This window comes from Artemia sp. Qi Xiang Cuo, chromosome 8 (genome assembly GCF_049724085.1).
Source record: "Artemia sp. Qi Xiang Cuo chromosome 8, ASM4972408v1, whole genome shotgun sequence".
Lineage (NCBI taxonomy): Eukaryota > Metazoa > Arthropoda > Branchiopoda > Anostraca > Artemiidae > Artemia > Artemia sp. Qi Xiang Cuo.
The window spans coordinates 8717182-8738864 of NC_142801.1; the positions used below are offsets into that span (position 1 = coordinate 8717182).

The 21683-nt window shown below is 35.0% G+C and overlaps 1 protein-coding gene across 2 annotated transcripts in view; it reads right to left on the minus strand.

Moving 5' to 3' along the window:
• The window catches only part of LOC148949131 (PAX3- and PAX7-binding protein 1), a 93391-nt gene that overhangs the window by 66154 nt on the left and 5554 nt on the right, over positions 1-21683 (minus strand). For both annotated transcript variants that reach the window (XM_089093195.1, XM_089093194.1), the window contains exons 2-6: positions 20842-21023; positions 16858-17033; positions 15494-15644; positions 14046-14145; positions 2169-2385 (exon numbers count right to left, since the gene is read on the minus strand). In XM_089093195.1, the coding sequence (XP_088949321.1) occupies positions 2169-2385; positions 14046-14145; positions 15494-15644; positions 16858-17033; positions 20842-21019 (822 nt within the window). In that variant the 5' untranslated portion in view covers positions 21020-21023. The remainder of the gene's footprint in view (positions 1-2168; positions 2386-14045; positions 14146-15493; positions 15645-16857; positions 17034-20841; positions 21024-21683) is intronic.

Consider the following 21683-nt stretch of genomic DNA (forward strand, 5'->3'; position numbering starts at 1 on the left):
GGTGGACAGCTTCACTTATCTTGGTAGTATTATTAGTTAAAATTATTACTATTAGACTTGTCGGAGCAGTGAAGATGTTAAAAGTAGAATAGCCAAGGCTCAGGGTTTTTTTTTTCACAGTTAAAAAAAAGTTTGGAAGAATAGGAAGATAAGTCTGCAAACCTAGATTAGAATATTAGAAGCTACAGTGATGACAATGGTCAAATATGGCTCTGAAGCATGGGCACTCAGAAAAGCGGATGAAGATTTGCGAGATGTTTTCGGAACTTCGTGGATGAATTTCGGAACTTGGCGAGATGAATAGGAACTTCGTGGGCGTGTGTAAAAACGGAGGCTTTAAATAGATTAGGATGGAGGAGGAGCGTGCGTAGCTGTGTTGCCCTCAGGCGGCTTGGTGATGGGGTGAGTTGTTAGTAGTAGGATTTAAGTATGTCATTTTTCTTCGGGACTAAATTATGATATCCGAACATAACACGAAAATCTTGCTATCATTTAGCTTGAGCTGAATTTCGCTGATTTTCAGCTGAAATTTGGCTATCATTTAGCTTTAGCTTGTTGTTCATACCTAAGCCATAAGAAAGATCCAGCAATCTAAAAAAGAAAATTAAAACAATTATATTTTTATTTTTAAAACGGTGACCATTTAAGCTTTTTTTCAAAAAGCTTAGCACCAGGTCATGACATGTTCTTGGTTCTTGTGGAACATGTTTTTCGCAAGGTCCAACCCGGAAAGCGCAGAGATGGAGTAGCCGAAAGAGTTATAAATAGAAAAAAGCCCCCCCCCCTAGGACCCCCTCGTGGCAAAATTAAGTCTTTATGTATGTTTGACCCTAAGACTGTAGGATTATTTGAGGCTAGTGACATTTGGAGAAAGTTGTGTAAGAATTCGTGGTATTAAGGTTATGTTCCTGTTATTTAAGTGTGTTATTTTTCTGCGGGCCTAAGTTATAACCTTTTAACATAACACGAAAATTTTGCTATCATTTAGCTTGAACTGAAATTAGCCGATTTTTAGCTGAAATTTAGTTATCATTCAGCTGAAATTTAACTTTATCCATCTACTGAATTAAAATTTTTCAAATTTGACTTGCAGTTTTTTTTTAAATTGAAAAATCATTCGAAGAGACACCCGAAACATGTGAAAATTGGAAAATTTTCCAACTGTTAAGTAAATTCGGATTGTTTTGTTTTTTTTAAAGTTTAAGCAATATCATAATCTTGGCTCAATGAAGAAATAAATATGAAATTACTGAACACAATAATATAAGTGGCATGCTTTTTTAGAGGATTTTAAGCCAGTAGGCGTGTGGCAAAATCGCATTTTTCAATCTTAAACAAGGGCGTATCCAGAGGAAAGAAGGGGAACAGTAAGCGTTTCCCAAACTGCAGAACAAATATTGTACCAATACAGATCATAGCTCCCTCTATCAAGAATATTCCTTCATTTACAGTTTGTTTTTACTTTTAGGGGGTAACAATCAATTCTGTACACCTCCAAGGTAAAAAAAAGCAGGGGGTAGCGTAAGCATGTATTACAAGATTTCTGTCGATTTTTTTTTCCGACATAACTTGTCTTGTGTCTAAAAGACATTAAAATATTTATTTTTATATTTACTAAAAAAAAGAAAAAAGGTGACTAGAGACTAGAGAATATATAAAATGAACTTCAGATGCACATTCCACGCTGATTGGAAACCAATATCCCGAAAAATAGAAACATTAATAAATATAAGTTAAAAGGAAGCTGAGCTTAAAGTGCAAAAATACCAAGGAGATTGGAAATGCATGGGTTATGCAAGGACATAGTTTGAATGGGCTAGGTAAAAAATTGCACAACCATATATATATTTAGTATATTGAGTTTTTGGCAGTAGAGGGTGCCGAATTAAAAAAAAAAAAAAAAGAAAAAAAAATAAAAGCTTATTGTGCAGCTATCCTTTTTATGGTATAGTTATCATTGGAATGAAACGAATGTGGTGCTGCCCTTGAAACTTCATTATTTTGAAATAATCGAAACAAAAATCTTAAAAATCGCAGTTTTCATACACGAATAAATCTAAGATGAGTCCAAGGGGCAAGAAATATTTTTATTTAAATGTCCTTGGCCCCTAATGTGATTTAGCACACGAAGACTCTTAGAAACAAGGCAAGATAACAAGAAACACTACTTGTGTGTGCTTCATAGCTTTTTTCAGTTGTTGTGCTTCCCAGTCTTCTATCTCGTCTCCATGGTCACTTAAAACCTCCTCTTGGGCAGCTATAAAATTTTCCTTTATGCTTTTCCTTTCCTTGGCTTGTAAATTCACTGAAAAATCAATTCGCTCATCATCACTTAAGTCATTATCATCATCACGAACCAGCCGAGATTTGTGGGTATCTTCCTCTCTAGAAAGGAAAATGAGAATACTAAACGAACACGAAACTATGAAGTTGGCAAGAAGTGGCTTAATAGGCATACTTAGTGGCTTCATTTCGGGGGGGGGGAGTCCCCTCCCCCCAATACTTTGGAGAAAATTATTATACAGCCCATGCCCCTTGACTCTCTGGGTGGAGACCCCTCTTGCCCCCTAATAAAAAGGCTTGAACTACGCTCCAGGGCATACTAGACGATGCATTAAAGCTAGTACCCTGGATATGTAGGTAAGCTCCAAAAATGGCATATTTTGACAATAAATTTTTACAAAAACTATTTTGAAATTTTGACGTTTTGTCATACAATAATTCACTCAAATAATTATCATTATCACAAATGATTTTTAATTCGGATAGTTTATAGTTTTTTACACGGACGGCAACAGTGTGTTAGTGCTGATGGGGTACAATCGGATTTAGGTTTTCTGTGGAATACCCCAAGGTACCAAAACGGGACCTGTTTTATTTTTAATACTGTGTAACAAAATTGCGACTTGGCATGAAAACAGAGCGAAGTTTGCAGACGATTTGTCATTGCTGATACTTCATAAGCTAGGATCTATGTAAGCTACATAAGCTAGGATCCATGATTAGTACAGATGGCATAATTTGCCGTTTGGAGGCTGACTGTGAAGAAAAACGACTTTCAATTAATAGGAAAAAGTCAGCACTTATGAGTCTCGTTTTTGAAAAAAAAAAGTTTCTAGTCAAAGTGATATAAATGTACCAATTGTAAATAATATGACAATTTTAGGTGTGACCCTTAACTCAAAAATGTCATGGATGGACCATGTAAATAATTGTACTAAGAAGGCAAATATAGCATTGTGTAATCTAGTCACAATTTGGCGATAAGGTTTTAGTTGTTTTTCGCTGTTGAATTTTTATAAACTGTACATTCGGAGTATTTTAGAGTATGCTTGTCCTGTGTGGCATCCGGTGCTAAGTAAAGAGCAAAGAAATGACCCTGAGAATGTGCAGGAACGAGCTACCCGGGTATTAGGTGTGATATTCACGAATTATGATGATAGCCTTAAAATCCTAGGCCTAGATGGACTTGATGCCAGGCGACACCAGCTTACAATGACCTTTGGGCAGAAGCTTTTGGAGTCAAGCAGGCATCGAGACTCGCTCCCTGAACCGGCAAGTACAGGGTGTAATACAAGGCACCAGAATAAACTTGAGCCTTGTAAGCCCGTGGCTACCAACCGATACAGATTGTCTTTCCGACAGTATTTTACGTCTAATTTTAATAAGTAAGTGACAAGGAAGAGTGATTATTTAAATTATATTGTGTCTCATTTAATTCTTGTTATTTGACATAAAAAATTCGTATCGTATCGTAAAACAGGCAGGATTTTTAGGTATCATCTTCCTATAGAGAAAAATGGGAAAATCAAACCAGCGCAAAACAGTCAAGTTGGCTAGAAGTGGCTCAATAGGCATATTAGAAGATGCATTAAAGTTAGTGTCCTGGAAATGAAGATAAACCCCAAAAGATCGCATATTTTGACAATATATCTCCCGTAATCTGATCCTCGTTTCTACAATCAACTGTACAAGAAATTCAAGTTACACAAAGCCAGCTTTTAGGAATAATTATAAGTTCAGATTTAAGCTGGCAACGACAAATTGACAAAATCATTCCCAAATCTGGCTGTTCGCTTTTCCTCTTTGAACTTTTCAACCCCCCCCCCCCAATTCCCCAAAAAAAAAAAACACTTCGTGAAACTTTTCACATCATTTGTTCGACCTTATTTAGAGCATGTTTACTCTGGCTGCCACCATGCAATCAGCAAAACACATACAGAAAAAATAGAGACAATACGAAAAAGGGTCTTAAGAATAATATACGGCCAGGACACGTTCTCCCACCACTTTATCCTGCAAAAGTGACTGATAACAGCCAACCTTGATAATCTCAGATAATTGGCAAGCTATTAAGATACTATCCCTAAATATAACGCACGCTCACCCTGAAAATACCTATGGGGACTGGGGGAGAGAAGATAAAGGGAAAGAACTAGCTAAATTAAAATTTAGCCTATTTCCAATAGGCTAAATTTGCAAAATTCATAACAATGTAAAGCTTTGACTAGTTGTTCATACCTAAGCCCCTGAAAAAATAGTCAGAAACCCGTCCACTCCCTGAGGAGAATTGAACCAGGTAGTTGATTCACATTAACGAACCCCCCCCCCCCTCCTTATTATGAAATAATCATTTTGGTACAAAAATAGCTTATATTTTGATAAATTAAAAATACTTACGGGGCCTTGTTAGTCCCATAAACATAAATTCTTTGGAAGATGAAAATTCATTTTCGAGGTTTAGAGGGCGATAAAATATTACAAAATTGGCAAATTCATAAACAATAAGTAGAACAACAGGGAAACTTTTAGACAAGACAGCGGAACGCGTTCCACTGTCTTGCATAAAATTTTTTCTGTTGTTCTACTTATTGTTTATGATAAATTTAAGATTATCGTTTACGAGAAACAATAAGTAGAACAACAGGGAAACTTTTAGACAAGACAGTGGAACGTGTTCCATTGTCTTGAATAAAAATTTCCCTGTTGTTCTGCTTATTGTTTATGATGGAAAGGCAGTGTGTTTTCGTCGCTATTTATTTAATTGGTAAATTACTCGGGTATTACAGGATATTTATAAATATATACAGGAACATCCAGGAATAATTATGAAAATCATGATTATAGCCATAGATGTACAGCCATAGATGACCATTCCTTGAAAATCAAAGTGTGTTATGACAATAAAAGGGAAGAAGAAACAACCTTGAAAAAGTGACATTATTCGCTGCACAAGCTTATCATAATAGGATTATCATTTTTGCTGGTGAAATGTACCCTTTCTTATTTATTCCTATATTTACAACACAACATTTGGCCATATCTAATTGTTTGGAACTTTCACCAAACTAACAGTTCACCCAAAATAATTTTTAGTGATATATAGCTTGTTGGAGAATGCTTGTTGGCCTCGCTCATGGCACACTTCGGTAGCAGAGCCTCTTTTTAAGAAAAGCTAATAAGCAGCTACATGAAAACTTTAGGTCTATTAGGGAATGTGGTAAGTACATTGTTTTGTAAGGTTCTGGAATTTGGGCGAAGACATTGGTTAGATAAGGAGGAAATATTTAGTCCGGTGCAAGTTTATTCAGATCGACGTTCAGCACTGTTGACCATATTTTAACTTTGGATATACTGAGAAGGAATTATGCTAGAAAGAAAAATGGTCGGCTATTTGTAGCATTTTTAGACCTGAAAAGTGCTTTTGACTCGGTAAATAAGAGGTTGTTAATTGCAAGTCTGTTAAGAATAGGCTTGCCGTCTTGTTTTGTAGCGATAATAGCGGAAATGAATCAGAGGATGAAGTTTGGGTGAAGGTTATGGGAAAATTTTATAGGCTGGTTACGTCTCGTGTGGGTGTGAAACAAGGATGCACTTTATCTCCTAAGCATGTATAAGATTGTAATTTAAGGGATAATTAGGTTAACAAAATATGGTTTTGAGAAGTAATTTAGGTCAGCTAGCTGACATGAGGATTCAGAAAAGAGTGTTCTAGACAAAAGTAGCTTCTAGTCTGCATTGGGGTTCTGAGGTTTGCTAAAGCAGCTAACTTAGAAGTAGCTCAGCTAAGATATTTTAAGAGAATTTTAGGCTTGAAGGATTCATTTAGTTCAGTGGTACTGAGAGGAGATTTGGGGCTTTTCACTTTAAGTAGTGTTAAATTGGTTAGAATGGTGAAACCTTGGGAAAAAATGATTAAGCTACCTAGAGTTCGGATTCTTAAGTCAGCTTATTTGGATAGTTTAAGGGAAGATAGACGTGATTAGTGGCCAAATCAGCTCAAGAAAATACTGGACCTTTGTGACCTTTCAGAGATGTGGAATGAAGGAAAAGGCCCAATGGATGAAAGCGTGTCAGTATGGAAGGAAGTCCAGCGAACTCTAAATCACCAAGAAATGCAAGAGCGGCAAGTTTATAAGGACCAATCTATGTCTTTGAGGTTTTACTCCCAAGCTAAAGAGCGTTGGGGGAGGATGTTTATTTTAAATTTGGATTAAATAAAGAGAATTTGAAGAATTTGTTTGTTGGTAAGAGGTGATAGTTTGGATTTAGGTGAGAAAAGAAATTTTTTTGGAAAGTTTAGGCTGGCGACTGGCTCCTACTTTTGCCATGAGTGGATGTGTGAATGATAATTTATTTGATTTTGTATCCGAGTGTGAAGAGCTGTCTAAGTTGCGCAATGAATGTTTTGGACGAGTGTTTGGAAGTGAATGCTGGTTAATTGAGCGGAAGGCTGAGAGGAACGCATGTGCTATTAAACGAAGTCAGTTTCCACAGAAAGTTTTGCGTCTTTTATATTTCTCATTAGTCCATCCTTATTTACTATACTGTTGTTCTGTTTGGTCTGGAACATTTTATGTTCACCTGAAATCTTTGCGTGTTCTCCAGAATTCAGCTGTGCGTGCTATTTATGGAATCGATAGACTTGCCTCAGATAGAAATATTTATCCACGAGTCCGTATTTTACCGTTTTCAGGGTTGTGCTTATTTTATATTCAACTAATGTATGATATTATAAATAATATTGCTCCAATGTGTCTTCGTCATATGTTCAGACAGCTGCTGATGTCCATGAGCATTTAACGAGACAGGTTGGTATGTATAGAAGGCCGATTAGAGTGATTGCGAAGTCTGCTTTCTCTGCTCGTCATATCCTTCCGGTGCTGCGGTCTCAGACGCCATCTTCTATTAGGGTTATTGCTGAAAGGTCTGGCTTCAGTGAGTAGTTGAGGCACCTTTGCCTCCAAGTTTATGAATTCTAATAATTTTTTTTTCTTTTTGTTATTGTTCAAGTAGTTCTATGTGTTTAATATATTTTATATGCTTTTTTTGTTCTGAAATGGGAACCCGAATGCACTTATGTAAGTGGATGTAAGTTTTTTTTTGGGGAATTGCAATACAAGCCCAGGTTAGGCTACTGGGCTTCATCCTTTTTTGTTTTTTTTTTTTTTAGAATAAATTATATCTCAATTGAAAAAAAGAAAAAACAATTGTGAAAGTTTCTTCGTTTAGGGATTAAACATAGGGAATCATGTTTGAGGGGACAGCTTTTTATGGTTTTTAGGAATTGAATTTTATTATGGTTGGTGTTTGTCGGTTGCAATGTTGAACCTTGGTGTGTTTCTTTCTGTCTTTTTTTTTTAAGCTGTATTTTGTTCCTGAACTTTGTTTGCAGGCTGTATTTTGTGTTGCAACGGCCCGCAGGCTTTTTACAATAAAGCTTATATTACCTTATAACGCAGATGTATCAACGCTAACCGGAGAGCAATAGGTTATCGAAGGGCTAAAGTGTGATCCCAGGCTAAGCAGTAATATTTGGCTAAGCAGACAGGAGACAATATTTGGGGAAGTTTAGGTCGAAGGCTGGTCGCTATTTTTGTCCAATGTGTGGGGACGAAAATGATGATTTAATTTATTTTTTATGTTTTTGTAAGGAGTTAAGAAGTTTGAGAGAGGAAATTTTTCCGGGGTGGTTCGAAAGGGAGGAATGGGTGGTACGAGATAGAAATTTTTGGGGGATAAAGAACTAGGGAAGGTTTATTGGACTGGGCATGGCGCATAGCGATCATTTTCTTTAGATTTATTTTTTATTTTATCTTTATTTTGTTTATAATAAGGGTGTTTTCATTTATTATTTTTGAAGTGTATTGTGTATTAACCATAGCCCAGTAGGGCCATTACCGCTTTAATCATAATTACTCCCAAGATTGGATCTCACTGTAAAACAGCTGTAAAACACATCTCACTGTAACTTGATTGCCTCTTATTTATTAGATATTTTCAGATATCTTTCAGTAGATCTTTCGACTCTAGGAGTTCAAATATAAGAGGATAGATGTCGATTTCTATGCTCTGTGTGCAGGTATAGTTGGCTAGGCTCTTGGCTGATAGTGAGATTTTGTGGTGTTTGAAGCATTTTAGCAGTTTACAAAGCAAGGTATGTTGTGCAGACGTCAGCATATTACATTCAAATAGGCAATGGTCAATTTTTCATTATTCATATTACAATGCCTGCAAACCGGGGACAGGGGAATTGAACCACTTGAATTAGGAAACTGATACGAGAATGCAAGAAAGTTTAGTCCATTTGTTCCACAACGAATTCTATTATAAATTTTAGAAAAATACTTATTGGGAAAGGGGGAAAGGATAGGATTTATCTTATTAAAATTAATATCTGATAGTCTCCATCGGTAAATATCTCTAATCGGGATTGGTCTCCCACTTGTCTGGTCAATATTTTTAGTATTTTTTGCTATTCATCAACCTGATGATTACCACTTATACCAGAGTGGCTAGGAATGTACTGAAAATAAGTTCTTATGCCACTTGAAGCAAGATTATCTATAATACTGAGAAAATGATAAGTGTCAATGTCCAACTTATATTGAGGAGCTGAGGCCAGCAACTCAAGGCTTGATAAAGAGTCAGAATATACTATAATATTATTTGAATTTGCAATCAAAGGTTGGTTTTCCTTAAGGTGTTCTAATGCCATGATTATGGCATTTAACTCAGCAGACATTATAGATAAATTATTATATAATCTCTCGCCCATTGCAATTTTCAGGTGAGGAAGGAAAACACCACTTGCTACCTTCTCATTCATTTTGGACCCATCAACAAATATTTGGAAATGGTTTTTATAAGTAATTGTATTCAGTTCAGCAAATTTTTTCTGGACAAAAGCAATGGGGGTTAGATCTTTATTCCACTTTGAGAAATCAGTATTTATTATGGGGATTGACCAATTCCATGGAGGAGATTGGGGGAAAGTAGGTGCAATAGACTTTGCCGGTACGGGGAACTTCTTCTTAATATTGGCATACTCATCTGCAATGCCTCTATACATGGCTGGATTTCTTAACCAATTATGTAGGGTGTGTGAGCTATTTGATTCAATTTTTGTAAGATGTTTTGTCAAGAGAAAGCTACGTCTCTCCCTTATTGTTGTTCACTCTCCATAAGCAGAAACTTGGTGCTTGTGGGTTGAGACCAAAGACCAAATATGAGACGTATTATATCATTTTGTGTTGTTTAAATTTTTGCATCTGGGTCTTTGCACATGCACCATAGACGATGAGCCCATAGTCAATATGGGGTCTAAAATGTGATTTATAAAACTGGAGTAAGGTATTCTCCTTACAGCCCCAGGGTGTGGAAAGAAGTCTTTTTATTATACATGTTTTTCTTTAGCATTTTTTTTTATTGTGTTTTAAATATGGAGGTGGAAATTAATTTTTTGGTCGAGCATGAGACCTAGGCAATTAATATGATTATCTTCTAGAATATTTGTTCCATTTAGAGTTAATTTTGTATTAACATGACTCCACTTTTGGTGAAATTGGATTATTTTTGACTTGGTAGGTGCAACGGGTAAATCTGAATGTTGAGAGAATTTTTCAAATTGGATGTGACTTCTGCAGCTTTTACTATGGTACCTAAAAGATTTTGCCGGATGACCATATCACCAGATTGTCAGGATAATGTAGATTCGTGTGGGGGAGGTTCATGTCCCAGAGATATAGGGCAAAGAGGAGACAATTTAGGACTGCTCCCTGAGGTAGGCCTTTGGTTATTGTCTTTTGGGGTGAAGAGGCTGAACCAACACAAACAATGAAACTTCGCACTTCTATGAAGGATTTTATAAAAGATACTAGCTTGGGGGGGGTAGTCCATTGTTTGCAAGTTTGTTTAAAATGATTTGGTGGTTCACATTGTCATATGCCCCTTCAAAATCTAGGAAAGCTGCAACTAGGACATTATTTTTTGAGAATGATTCATTTATTGTATTTGTTAGCAAAATGAAAGCATCTGCTGAGGAGTGGTGTTTCCTGAATCCAGTTTGAGTGTGAGGGATCTTATTATTTTTTTCAACAAACCAGAAGAGTCGGTATTAGATCATTTTCTCCATTATTTTCCCCATCACTGGAGTAATCATTATGGGCCTATAGGACTCAGGGTTATCTTTGGGTTTATTTTTCTTTAGGATTGGTAGGAGGGATGAACATTTCCATATATTGGGGAAAATAGAAGATGCCCAAGCGTGATTATAACAATTTAGCAGTTCCTGTTTGTATGAAGGGGTGAGATTCTTTATCCATGTAGGGTGTATATTGTCATAGCTGCCGCTAGTTCTGGTCCTAATATGATGTATTGCACTATTCATTTCCTGGATTGAAAATGGACTAGTTATATACTCGGATCCTGGGCGTGGTTGGTAACTTGGGTTCATAGGAATTGGGGACATTTTGTTTCGATTATTTGATGTTAGCTTATTAACAAAAAGAGTTGCAAATAGCTTAGCTTTTCATTATCATTGTCATAATGGTTATTATTATGTATAAGCTCATAGAGGAGTGGGTTGGGGGAAGTCTTTTTCCCACAGATGTGGTTTATGACTTTATGCATAATTGGTTCATGTGTTTCTCTGGAGAGATTATTTGCAAAATTATTCCAGTAGTTATATTTAGCATCTATTATAGTCCTTTTTAGATGAGATTCTTCTTGTAATTTTTTAAAATACGAAGTAGGTGATGTTCTTTTTTATGAATGCTCTCCAACCTGACTTTTTTATTCTCCATTTATTTTGGAACTAATTTATCCACCATGCTTTAGGAATGTGTTTAGGGAAAATTTTCTTGGGTGTTGTCCTGGGGATAGCTTGAATAACTGTATTCATTAATAATGATACCAAGACTTCAGCATTCATGTCAACTGTTGTGTTTGAAGTGCATGAATTTTGGGTGAAGCTTGTAATTTCATCATTTAGCTAATTTTGGAATATAAACGAATTTGCTTTACTGTTGATATATTTGGAGGTATGTGATAGAGTTTCAGCAGGTTCATTTAGGGAGCAAACTATAGCAAGGTGGTCAGTACATAGACTATCAATTTTATTTATATAAATTTTAATCAAAATGTTTAATGACACAATTTGTTGGTCAATTGTGGAGAATCTGCCAGTTTTGGGGTTGAAATATGTATTCAGGTTTGGAGGGGTAGCAACAGCTAATTCAATATTATTGGAAGTCATATGATCAATCGATTTACCAGCTTTATTTGCTGGTTTATTTCCCCAAAAAAGGTTGTGGGCATTGAAATCTCCACAAATAATGATATTTTTTAACATATTAGAATTATTTATATATTGAAAGAAATCCATGGCATCTGTAGTTTGGTCATTAGGGTTATAAAAGCTTATTATGTAGGTTTTTTATTATTCAGCAAAACACTGATACCAATTGCATCAACATCATTTGCAAAATCTGGAAAATTGATGCCACAGAATTTTATATTATTTTTAACTATTAAAGCTACTCCACCTCCATTTCTCTCTGATGATTTATCCTTTCTCAGGATAGTATATCCCAGAGATTTAATTTGTTGATTTTGGGTTAAATGAGTTTCCTGGAGGCAAGCAATATTAATGGAATTATTATTCATAAAAGATATTGGTTAATTTAGCTTATTTTATGTGAGTGATCTTACGTTCCACTGGAGTATTGATATGTGTTGTGTTGTTGATTTATTTTTCATATGACTGTGTATCAATGTTCAGTTTTGTTAATAGTAAAGCAAGATCTTTTTTTGCTTGAATGAGCATATCATTAGGGATGTAGATTTTTGTCAATTCTGCGATGATTTTTGGTTGCTTTAGTTGATGTAGCTCATGGCCTGAACTGCATTACAGACTAGATTGAAAAAGTATATATTTGGGAATTGCATGTTTGGTTGTGGATCTTGTTCGTCAGCTATGGGATGAAGTCCTGGGAGTGAGTCGGGTTTGTTTCTTCTTGGGAGGGGGGGGGCAGGCGGACCTAATCTATCTGGACAAGGAGGCTTGTTGAAGTGGTGATTCCTTCTGATAGGGATGTGAGCTTGGGGGCTTAGAGGATGGTGTTTTATACAGGGTATTTGATGCATTGGGGGTGTTTGACTTGGGGGGTTTGGTTGGTTTCATTACGGGCTTTATTTGGTATTGTTGGACAGCATTTGCTTCCATTGCTGCAAAGGGGTATGGAATGGCCTTCTCTGTTGATATTTGGAGTGTTAGTGCTCTTTTCTTATATGCAGGGCATATTGATTTATCGGTAGATTCATGTGGGCCTTTGCAATTGATACATGTAGGCTGAGTGTTGTTGCAAGTTGTCAACTCTTTAGTATGGAATGCTTTACAATTACTACACTCTAGGAGAATTTCATTGCATTTGTTTGTTGTGTGTCCCAGTTTGAGACACTTCTGACACTGGATAGGCTTTGGTTTGTATTCCTTGTGCGGTTTGATTTGCCCAAATAGGGATAATTTTTCTGGGATATTAATTTTTTTCCTTCAGTGTAAATAAGAAGGATAAACTTGTTGCATAGTCATTGGAATGATATTTGTCAGGTCGGATAACTTCTTCAATAGGGATTGTGTTTCAAGCCCTACCTGAGAGACCATCTTCTAACCCATAAAGGGGCCTATCTAGGAAAACATTGTATAATTCTAGTTTTGTTGGAGATTCTTTTGGCTTCCATTTAGATGCATTAATTGGGGTATTCAGAAGGGATTTTAGATTAATTATTGTGTCTGCTGATTTCTTATCTTTGACAATTATTAGCAGAGATCCATCAAGATAAGTCTTAAGAGATAACCTTTATCTTAGCAATTTGATAATTGCAGATATTATTTTATTAATCTTTTTAAGTTCAAAGGAGGTAATAGGAGAAATTTTAAGGTAAATTCCTAAGTTTTTGGAGGGAGGATCTTGGGCGGGGAGAGGGGAAATGCTTTTGATTGGGGAGATTTTTTTCCTTTTTTTATAGCTTCTAGAAAGGACCTCTTGAAACCATCATCATCATTTATAGTGACATTAGCCCCTACACTGATCATTGTCCTATTCTCAGAATTGGAGCTATCATGTGAACTTTGAGATAGTGAGCTTGACCAGCCAAGATGGGTATCAATTTCACTGGTATTTGGGGTGGGATCTTGGGGGACTTTTTTTTTTTTTTTTAGGACTTCTTAGCATTGCCTATTGGAATAAGCTTTAAACTAAAACAATAAAGGATATTACAATGATAACAGACCGTCTGCACTCTACTGTGGGGAAAGTTTCACCATCCACAAAAGAAACACCACAGTATGACCTGAGGAGGATTTGAGCACGATTGGTTCGGTACAACTACTGATTAACTGAGATAATAATTCACAAGAAATTTATTTTAAATTTCTTAAAATGTTGCTGCTGAGTTTAGGTACCTAGCTTATTTAATAAAGGAATATTCTACTTCTTCTATTGACTACGCTTACTTCTAAGAACTAATCTACATAACTTGTGCAAAATAGATTTTAAACTGAAAACAGGTCCAATTACATCTATAAATAAACAAAAACATGCAATAAATTAAATTAAACATAAATTAAATTAAAAAGAATATTAAACAGAATAATAAATTAAACAGAACATAAAAACAGAAATAAATTTGAACAGAATAAGATAAACAGATAAATAAATAAAACATAATAAAAGAGAATAAATAAACAAAAAGAAAGCAATTACCTATTAGTATCATCCAAAGGTAGGAAATCTCCAGTTTCTCTAGCTCTTTCCCTTTCTTTTCTCATGGCGTGAATTGTAGCAGCATCAGGGATAACACCACCTAAAATAACAGCATTTTATTTTTTTTATCAAGGAACCGCAAATTTAAGGGGAAAATGGCAAGGGAAAGATTCAATGGCAAGGGAAAGATTCAATGGCAAGGGAAATGGCAAGAAAAAATTCAATGGCAAGTAAATAAGTTAATAGACCTCCAGCAGCCTAAAAAAAAAGAAAAAAAACTTAACAGGTCAATAAGTATGAAGATACGACAGAGTGAAACTAGATAGGACCTTACAGAAATATAACTGCATTTGGCTAGCACCATTTTATGTATTACAGAATTAACCGCCGAATAATGTTATTAAAGCCACTATATTCCAGGACTGTGAAATTAAGCCCCTATGCTGTACTTCCTTGCCATGGTATCCTGCGAGGGACTATACACTAGTTTTATTTTGTTTTATTTATATTTCTTTAGGGAATTAAATATTTAAAAAAAACAATTTTTTTCAACTGAATGTAAGGAGCAACATTTAAACTTAAAACCAACAGAAATTATTACGTATATGAGGGGGGCTGCTCCTCCTAAACACCTCATTCTTTACGCTAAAGTTTTTTGGTACTTAAAAAAAAGCTTTTCATTGTTCTAATTGAACGAAAATCGTGTTTCAGGAGTGGTTCTTAAATAATTGGGACAGAATTAAACTTTAGCGTAAACAGCGAGGTGTTGAGGAGGAGCAGCCCCCTCATATACGTAATAATTTCTGTTGGTTTTATGTTTTAATGTTGCTCCTTACTTTCAGTTGAGAAAACTTGTTTTCTTTTAATTTAATTTCTGATCGTTTTTAAATAATGCCAGAAAACCTGGCTACACCTCCACGGTAAAATCCCCCCTCCTCACGGATTTATTCTCTAGGCAATTCAATCCTGGCGAAAATTTACCGCGGACAGTTACCCTTAACATATCCACGCGTAAAATTGAATCAGCAAAGAGAAAGCAACGCATAAGAAGAATTTCGTACAGAAATTCTGGCAAATTCCCCCAGTGTAAAATTTCCCCTGAAAAATTAACCCTCTGATAACTTCCATCCCCATGAAAAATTGTCCCTGCGGAAAATCCCACCCCCGATACCTGGAGTAATCTGGGGGGAAAACACGGGAAGCGCTGGATGATTTTCCCCCAATCACGCATTGTACTCCCGGTCGAAGGAAAAAAAAGCAATACTAAAAAATAATAATTAAAAGTAAATAAAAGTAAATAAAAAAAAGCAATAGTAAAAAATAGTAATTAAAAGTAAATAAAAAAAGCAATAGTAAAAAATAGTAGTTAAAAGTAAATAAAAAAAGCAATAGTAATTTGCTTCTGGAACAAAGCCTCGAAGATTCTTTGTGAACACGGCAGCACTGACCTTGTAAGACTTTACGAAAGGGATCAGGTCTTCGATATGCAACACTTCTTCCATTTTCTTCAACTTCCTCCTCGTCAGAATGATCTTCAGCAAACTCAGCTTCTCTGCCTGTTAGTATTTTGCCTTCAAATCCGTGTTTTACTGGTTTGATCTGAAACAGACTGCAATTAAATAAATGTTATTTCAATCACAGGTAAAACTTTTCAAGACGAGAGAGGAGGGAGGGGTCAAGGACTTTCAAGGAAGTAGTTGCGCTCTCTGAATGAAACTTCACGAGATTAAAAAAAAACTGTCTACTTAAAAAAAACTCAATATTTTAGATAATTTGATATCTTTATCTAGTTGATTCTTGAAAATTTTAAAAGACCGCGGGGTCAAACATCAATATTTAATCGCAGGCTTCTCAAACATTTCTGAAAAGTTATGCCAGCTTTGCCTCTCGCAGACACTGTCTGTCCTGGCTTTCCTCTAATAAGCAAAAGGACTGTCAAGTCTTTCATCGCTTCCACACATCACTTCATCGCATCCAATAACTAGAAGCTGACCTCTATCACCCCGATATTGAAAACAAGTGACTGCAAAAATGCAGCAAATCCCCAAATTAACTCAAAATTAATTTAAAAAACTATTATCTTAAAAAATTAACAAGACACCACTAAATAACCAGAAAAAAAGGAAATGGCATGGTTTAAGGAGTTTCGGACCCAAACTCACAACTAAATAATAGTAAACACCATGAACTAGTCCCAATAATATTATAAAGATTTCTACGCATTCCAAATTTTACTCCCTATCGCTATAACGTGCAATTTATCTAGAAACCTTTTTTTAATGAAACAGCAAATTATGATGATCTAATATAAAAGTTCGTGTTATAAAAAAAAAATATTAAATTATGGAGAGACCCTTAGGATGGGAGCAGCGAGGGGGGGGGGAGGAGTAGTAAAACCATAAGCATGCTTTATGCTTAAAAAAATCAAAATTCGTTGGACAAAATATTATATAATTTTTTTAGGGAGAAACCCTTCGCTTAATCTTACAGGGAATCCCAATGCATAAAGTCAAAATACCTCAAGGAGCAGTTATTTTTCAAAAATTAATTTTTGTCAAAAAATTCTAAATTCTCCTACCCCCCCCCCCCCGTACCCTCTATTGTTGAGAATTCAGTAGTTCAAATGGTCCAGGTTTTTAGAATGGGATCAGGAGGGGGGGGGGGGGGGTCAAAACCTTAAGTATGTGTTATGCTTCAGAAATTCAGACAGCAAAATATTTTAAAGCTGTTCGACGAACCCTTGACGTTAATCTTACAGAAGATTTCCACTGTACTCCCCCTTTGTTTAAATATCAGGAAGTACTATTCTTACTTCTCCCTTAACAACTATTGAAACTTCTTCATCTTTAGGTTTTCGGGTTTCGCTAAGAAAATCCTCCTTTTGAGTTTTTGGTTGCTCTTTATCCTTGTCTTTTCTTACTTTTTCAACTTGCTTTGTGATCTTACGACTCTGGGAAGACTTCTTCACTTGAAAACATTCTTCTTCCTCTAAACAAATGAAAAACACAAATTAGTAATTCAACAGAAGAACTAAAACAAAATAAGGTCTGAAAAAACGTACATGTATTAACATAAGCAGCCAACGTTAGCAGATTGCTCTCTTATCTTAGGGACTGAAGTTACACAAAAATCCGCTGTTTTAGCAGTTTAACATAAAGTCAAGCTTTTCTTTGTGATGGCCAGCAGGCACAGAGGTGAATCTCTTCTCCAGATCTCAATATTTCTGCAGCTTTCCCTATAATTTCATACACGTTCTCTACAATTTGTCTTTTAGTTTAAAATCACACCCCATAACCTCTTTAAAAATAAATTCTGTATGTCATACACTCCATCTTGTACAACGTAATCCACCATAAATCATAAATCGTAAACTGTAAATCCACCTAAAATAAAGTCTTCTTGACTAACGTGAATCCCAGGATTGGCTTAGCGCTATCTAAACTTTTTTTGTCACTACAACCCACTAAGTCTATAGCCCCCCCCCCCCAATCATGTTAGTTAATAGGCATTAATTATTAATATTTATAAATTATAAACACAACTACTGAAAAATTTTACAACCCCGCCTCCTCCCTACCCCACAAGCCTTTGTGATCTCCCAAAGGAGAACACCTCCTTTATTTAGGAATCACTGATATAATATTAACTTTTTTGTGGAAAACATTCGAATACAAATTGATCATTACAACTAGCAAAAAAAAATAACATCTTACCATAATAATATAGAAAGAAAGCCTCAAAAATAAGAACAAAATCCAAAAGATAGAGAAAAAAAGTTAAGATCCCTGTTTATAGGTTTTTGGCAAAGCATACTACCTCCCTGAATAGAAAAGAAGAAAATCGTTGCACGACTTATAACAAAAATTATTACGTATATGAGAGGGGCTCTATCCTCCATACCTCGCTTATTATGCTGAAGTTTGTTTTAGAACTTTTAATTTTTTTATTATTATAATTAAATGGCTCTTGTGTTTCAGGAGTCATTCTCAAATAATTGAAACAAAAAGTCAACCTTTAGCGTAAAGAGCAATGTATTGAGGAGTCGCCCCTCTCATATACGTAATCATTTCTGTTCGTTTTATGTTTTAATGTTGCTCTTTACTTTCAGTTGAAACATTTTTTTTTATTAAATAATCTATAATACTGAAGGCTAAAATCATTGTGAAGTGCCATATATATCAGTAGTTACAAAAAGCTGTCATTACAAATACTTATACTCAAAATGCGGAAAATAGAAAATACTTGCCTCTAAAAAGAATAGCAAAGATATACGTTATGAATTTGTAAGGGTCAATCTAACAAAAACCTGTCAAGCTAAATATTTTTGTACTGAGACTAATTGTCCAAACAACGCCCAGACGCATCTTTGGGGGGAGGGGTGGGCACATTCCTCCCTAGATCTTGAAAAATCTTTTTTACAGGTATTTCAAAGAAAAATACCTATTTTGGGTATTTTCATATATACAAAACTGAAAGAACACGCAAATTATCCTTACTTTAGATTTTGAAAAATATATCCCCTCACCCCTGCATTTCCGTTGAAATGCCTAACAACTGTATTGTAATAGTATGGTTTGATTAAACAATTGCAAGAAAAAATAATCAAACATAATAAAAGGCAAAACTATTTTTACAATTTCCTAATCTCTTCTAAGCTATAAAGACAAGCAAGACTGGGCCAATTCCGGTATTAATTTGGAGCCAAATGTTTCCTCTCCCCATCCCCCACCCCTGAAAAAAAATTGTACATGCATATACTTAATAGCCTACGTAGGTTCTCTTATCAAAAGTAAAAAACAAAACTTGAGAGATATAATGCCTGTTAATTGCGAAATGTAAAAAAAAAGAGACAAAATGTCTATTAAATTCCAAATGCTTCACATAATTGATAGTCCAACCTGTAAATCAGAAGATTAAAATATGTTTTAAAAAACTTGAAAAGTAAATTTTCAAAATGAAAACCATGACATTTATAAGTGATAAAGGAACCTGCCTTTATCCATTTAAAGCCTATTCTTAGTACAGATTTAGAATCCTATTTTTAGAATTATGTAAAATAATCTGAGGCGAAGACATAGCTACTAAATGGATCTAAAAAATCTAAACACCTCACTTCAACCCCATTGGGAAGACATGCGGACAGCCACACTGAGGAGATATGACCGACAGCTCTTCTTGGCAACTTTTCAACCTCTCTTGAAGCACAGAAGAATCTAAGGTCTAAGTCATAGTTCCTTAGAACTGTAGGCCTATTCTTACAATCACGCTATGAACACACCAAGTAGACACCATGCAACTGGCTCATTTATTTTGATCTAAAATTTAAAAAATTCTTTTTTTCCATGACATTTAGTCCAAATCGGTACAATTTTGCCAAAACTTGGCAACATATTAAATCAGCATATTCCAGTGTGAAATAGAATGAGTTGGGTTAAGCCCACTTTTTTTATTTGCATCAACATCAAAACTGATGGCAACATAAAAAATGAAGCTAATTCATACCTATTTAAAGTAACAAAATTTCTTTTCCTCTAAACACTAGTCTAAACACTGAGACAATTTTTGTGTAATTTGGTAAAACTTACCAAACATTGGCTACAGGTCAAATCAGCATATTTCAGAAGAAAATAGAATGAGTGAGGGTAAGCTGATGTATTTACCTTCATCAACATCAAAACTGATGACAACATCAAAAATGAAGCAAATTTATTCCTATTTAAAGCAAGAAAAAAAAATTTTCTCCTACAAACTAGTCGAAACTGGCGCAATTTTTGTGAAACTTGGTAAAATTTGACAAAAATTGCCAACAGGTTAAATCAGCATATTCTAGTACAAAATAGAATGAGTGAGGGTAACATCAAAACTGACAAAATCATCAAACATGAATCTAATTTATACCAATTTAAAGTAGTAAAATTTCTTTTCTCCTACACATTAGTCAAAACTGGCACAATTTTTGTGAAATTGGTAAAAATTGCCAACAGGTTGAATCAGCATATTCAAGTGCAAAACAGAATGAGTGATGGTAAGCTGATTTTCCTACCTTCATCGACATAAAAACTGATGAAAACATACAATGTGAACCTATTTAAAGTAAAGAAAATATTCTCCTACATGCTAATCAAAACTAGCACAATTTTCATGAAATTTGGTAAAAATTTGGCAACTGGTTATATCAGCATATTCCAAAACAAAGAAGAATGAGTGAGGGTAAGCCCTTCATAATCAAAATTGATGACAAAATCAAAAACGAAGCTATTTATACCTATTTAAAGTAAAAAGAATTTTTTTTTTACTAGAGTGTAGGAACACACTAGTCAAAACTGGCATGATTTCTACGAAATTTTGTAAAATTTGGCAACAGGTTAAATCAGCATATTCCAAACAAAACAGAATAAGTGAGGGTAAGCCCTTCGTCAACAAATTGATGACAAAATAAAAAACGAAGCTAACTTACACATATTTAAAGTAAAAAAAAAAAAAAATTTCTCCTACACACTAGTTGGAACTCGTGAGGTTTTTGTGAAATTTGGCAACAGGCTAAATCAGCATACTCCAGTACAACAGAGAATGACTGAGGGAAAGTCAATTTATTTACCTTCATCAGGATCAAAACTGATGACCACATTAAGCATGAAGCTAATTTATACCTATTTAATGTAACAAAATGTGTTTTCTCCTACATACTAGTTGAAACTGGTGCAATTTTTGTGAAATTTGGCAAAAATTGGCTACAGGTTAAATCAGCATATTCCAGTACAAAATAGAATGAGTGTGGGTAAGCCCATTTTTCTACCTTCATCAACATCAAAACTGACAACTGCCCTTTGGATTTGTGAGGTTTTATCAGTTTTCTTTTTCTTTTTACTCTCTTTAAAGGACGCTATTACATTTACTTCTTCTAAATTGTCTCCATGACTATCATCCTCAGAGGCTTGTCTTCTTCTTATTGACTTCACTGGCTTTTTGAACATATCCCTAAAAAAGTAGTGAAAATAGGAAACAAAGAAATTAAATAAATTAAAAGAAGCAAGAAATAGAAAAGAACTGGATCTTTTGCAAAAGAATAAAAAATTAAACTTATGTATTGACTTCTTACATCCCAGTATCAAAGAAAACAGAGTACAATGCATTTTCCTAAAAAAAAAACTGAAAAATTAATTTTGTCAGAAGAAAATCCTTTGGCTCTGTTACAAAATAAAACTAAAAGATCCATGCACTCCAAATTCTGGAAGAAAAATTTACATAAAAAAAAGGACGTTTTTTTCAACTGAAAATAAAGAGCAGCATTAAAACTTGAAACAAATACAAATTATTTTGTAAATGAGGGGAGACTCCCCTTCTCCATTTTCTACTCTTTATGCTAAAGTTCAATTTTTTGTCCCAACTCTTTAAGAACAACTCCTGAAATAGTGTTCATGCACCCTTATGTAACTGAACCCTTGTGACCCCAGGTGCAGCTGAATCCTTGTTTAACTGAACCCCTGTGCAACCCTGTCATTGTGTAACTGGACCCTCACTCAAACGAGCTCTGCTGTTGATTTTTTTCAAGGAAATCCCCCAAGTGGAAAGTTTTGCTTGTGCAAAATTACCTCATGTAAAAAAATTTCTCATGGAACCCCCCCCCCCCTCTCTCCA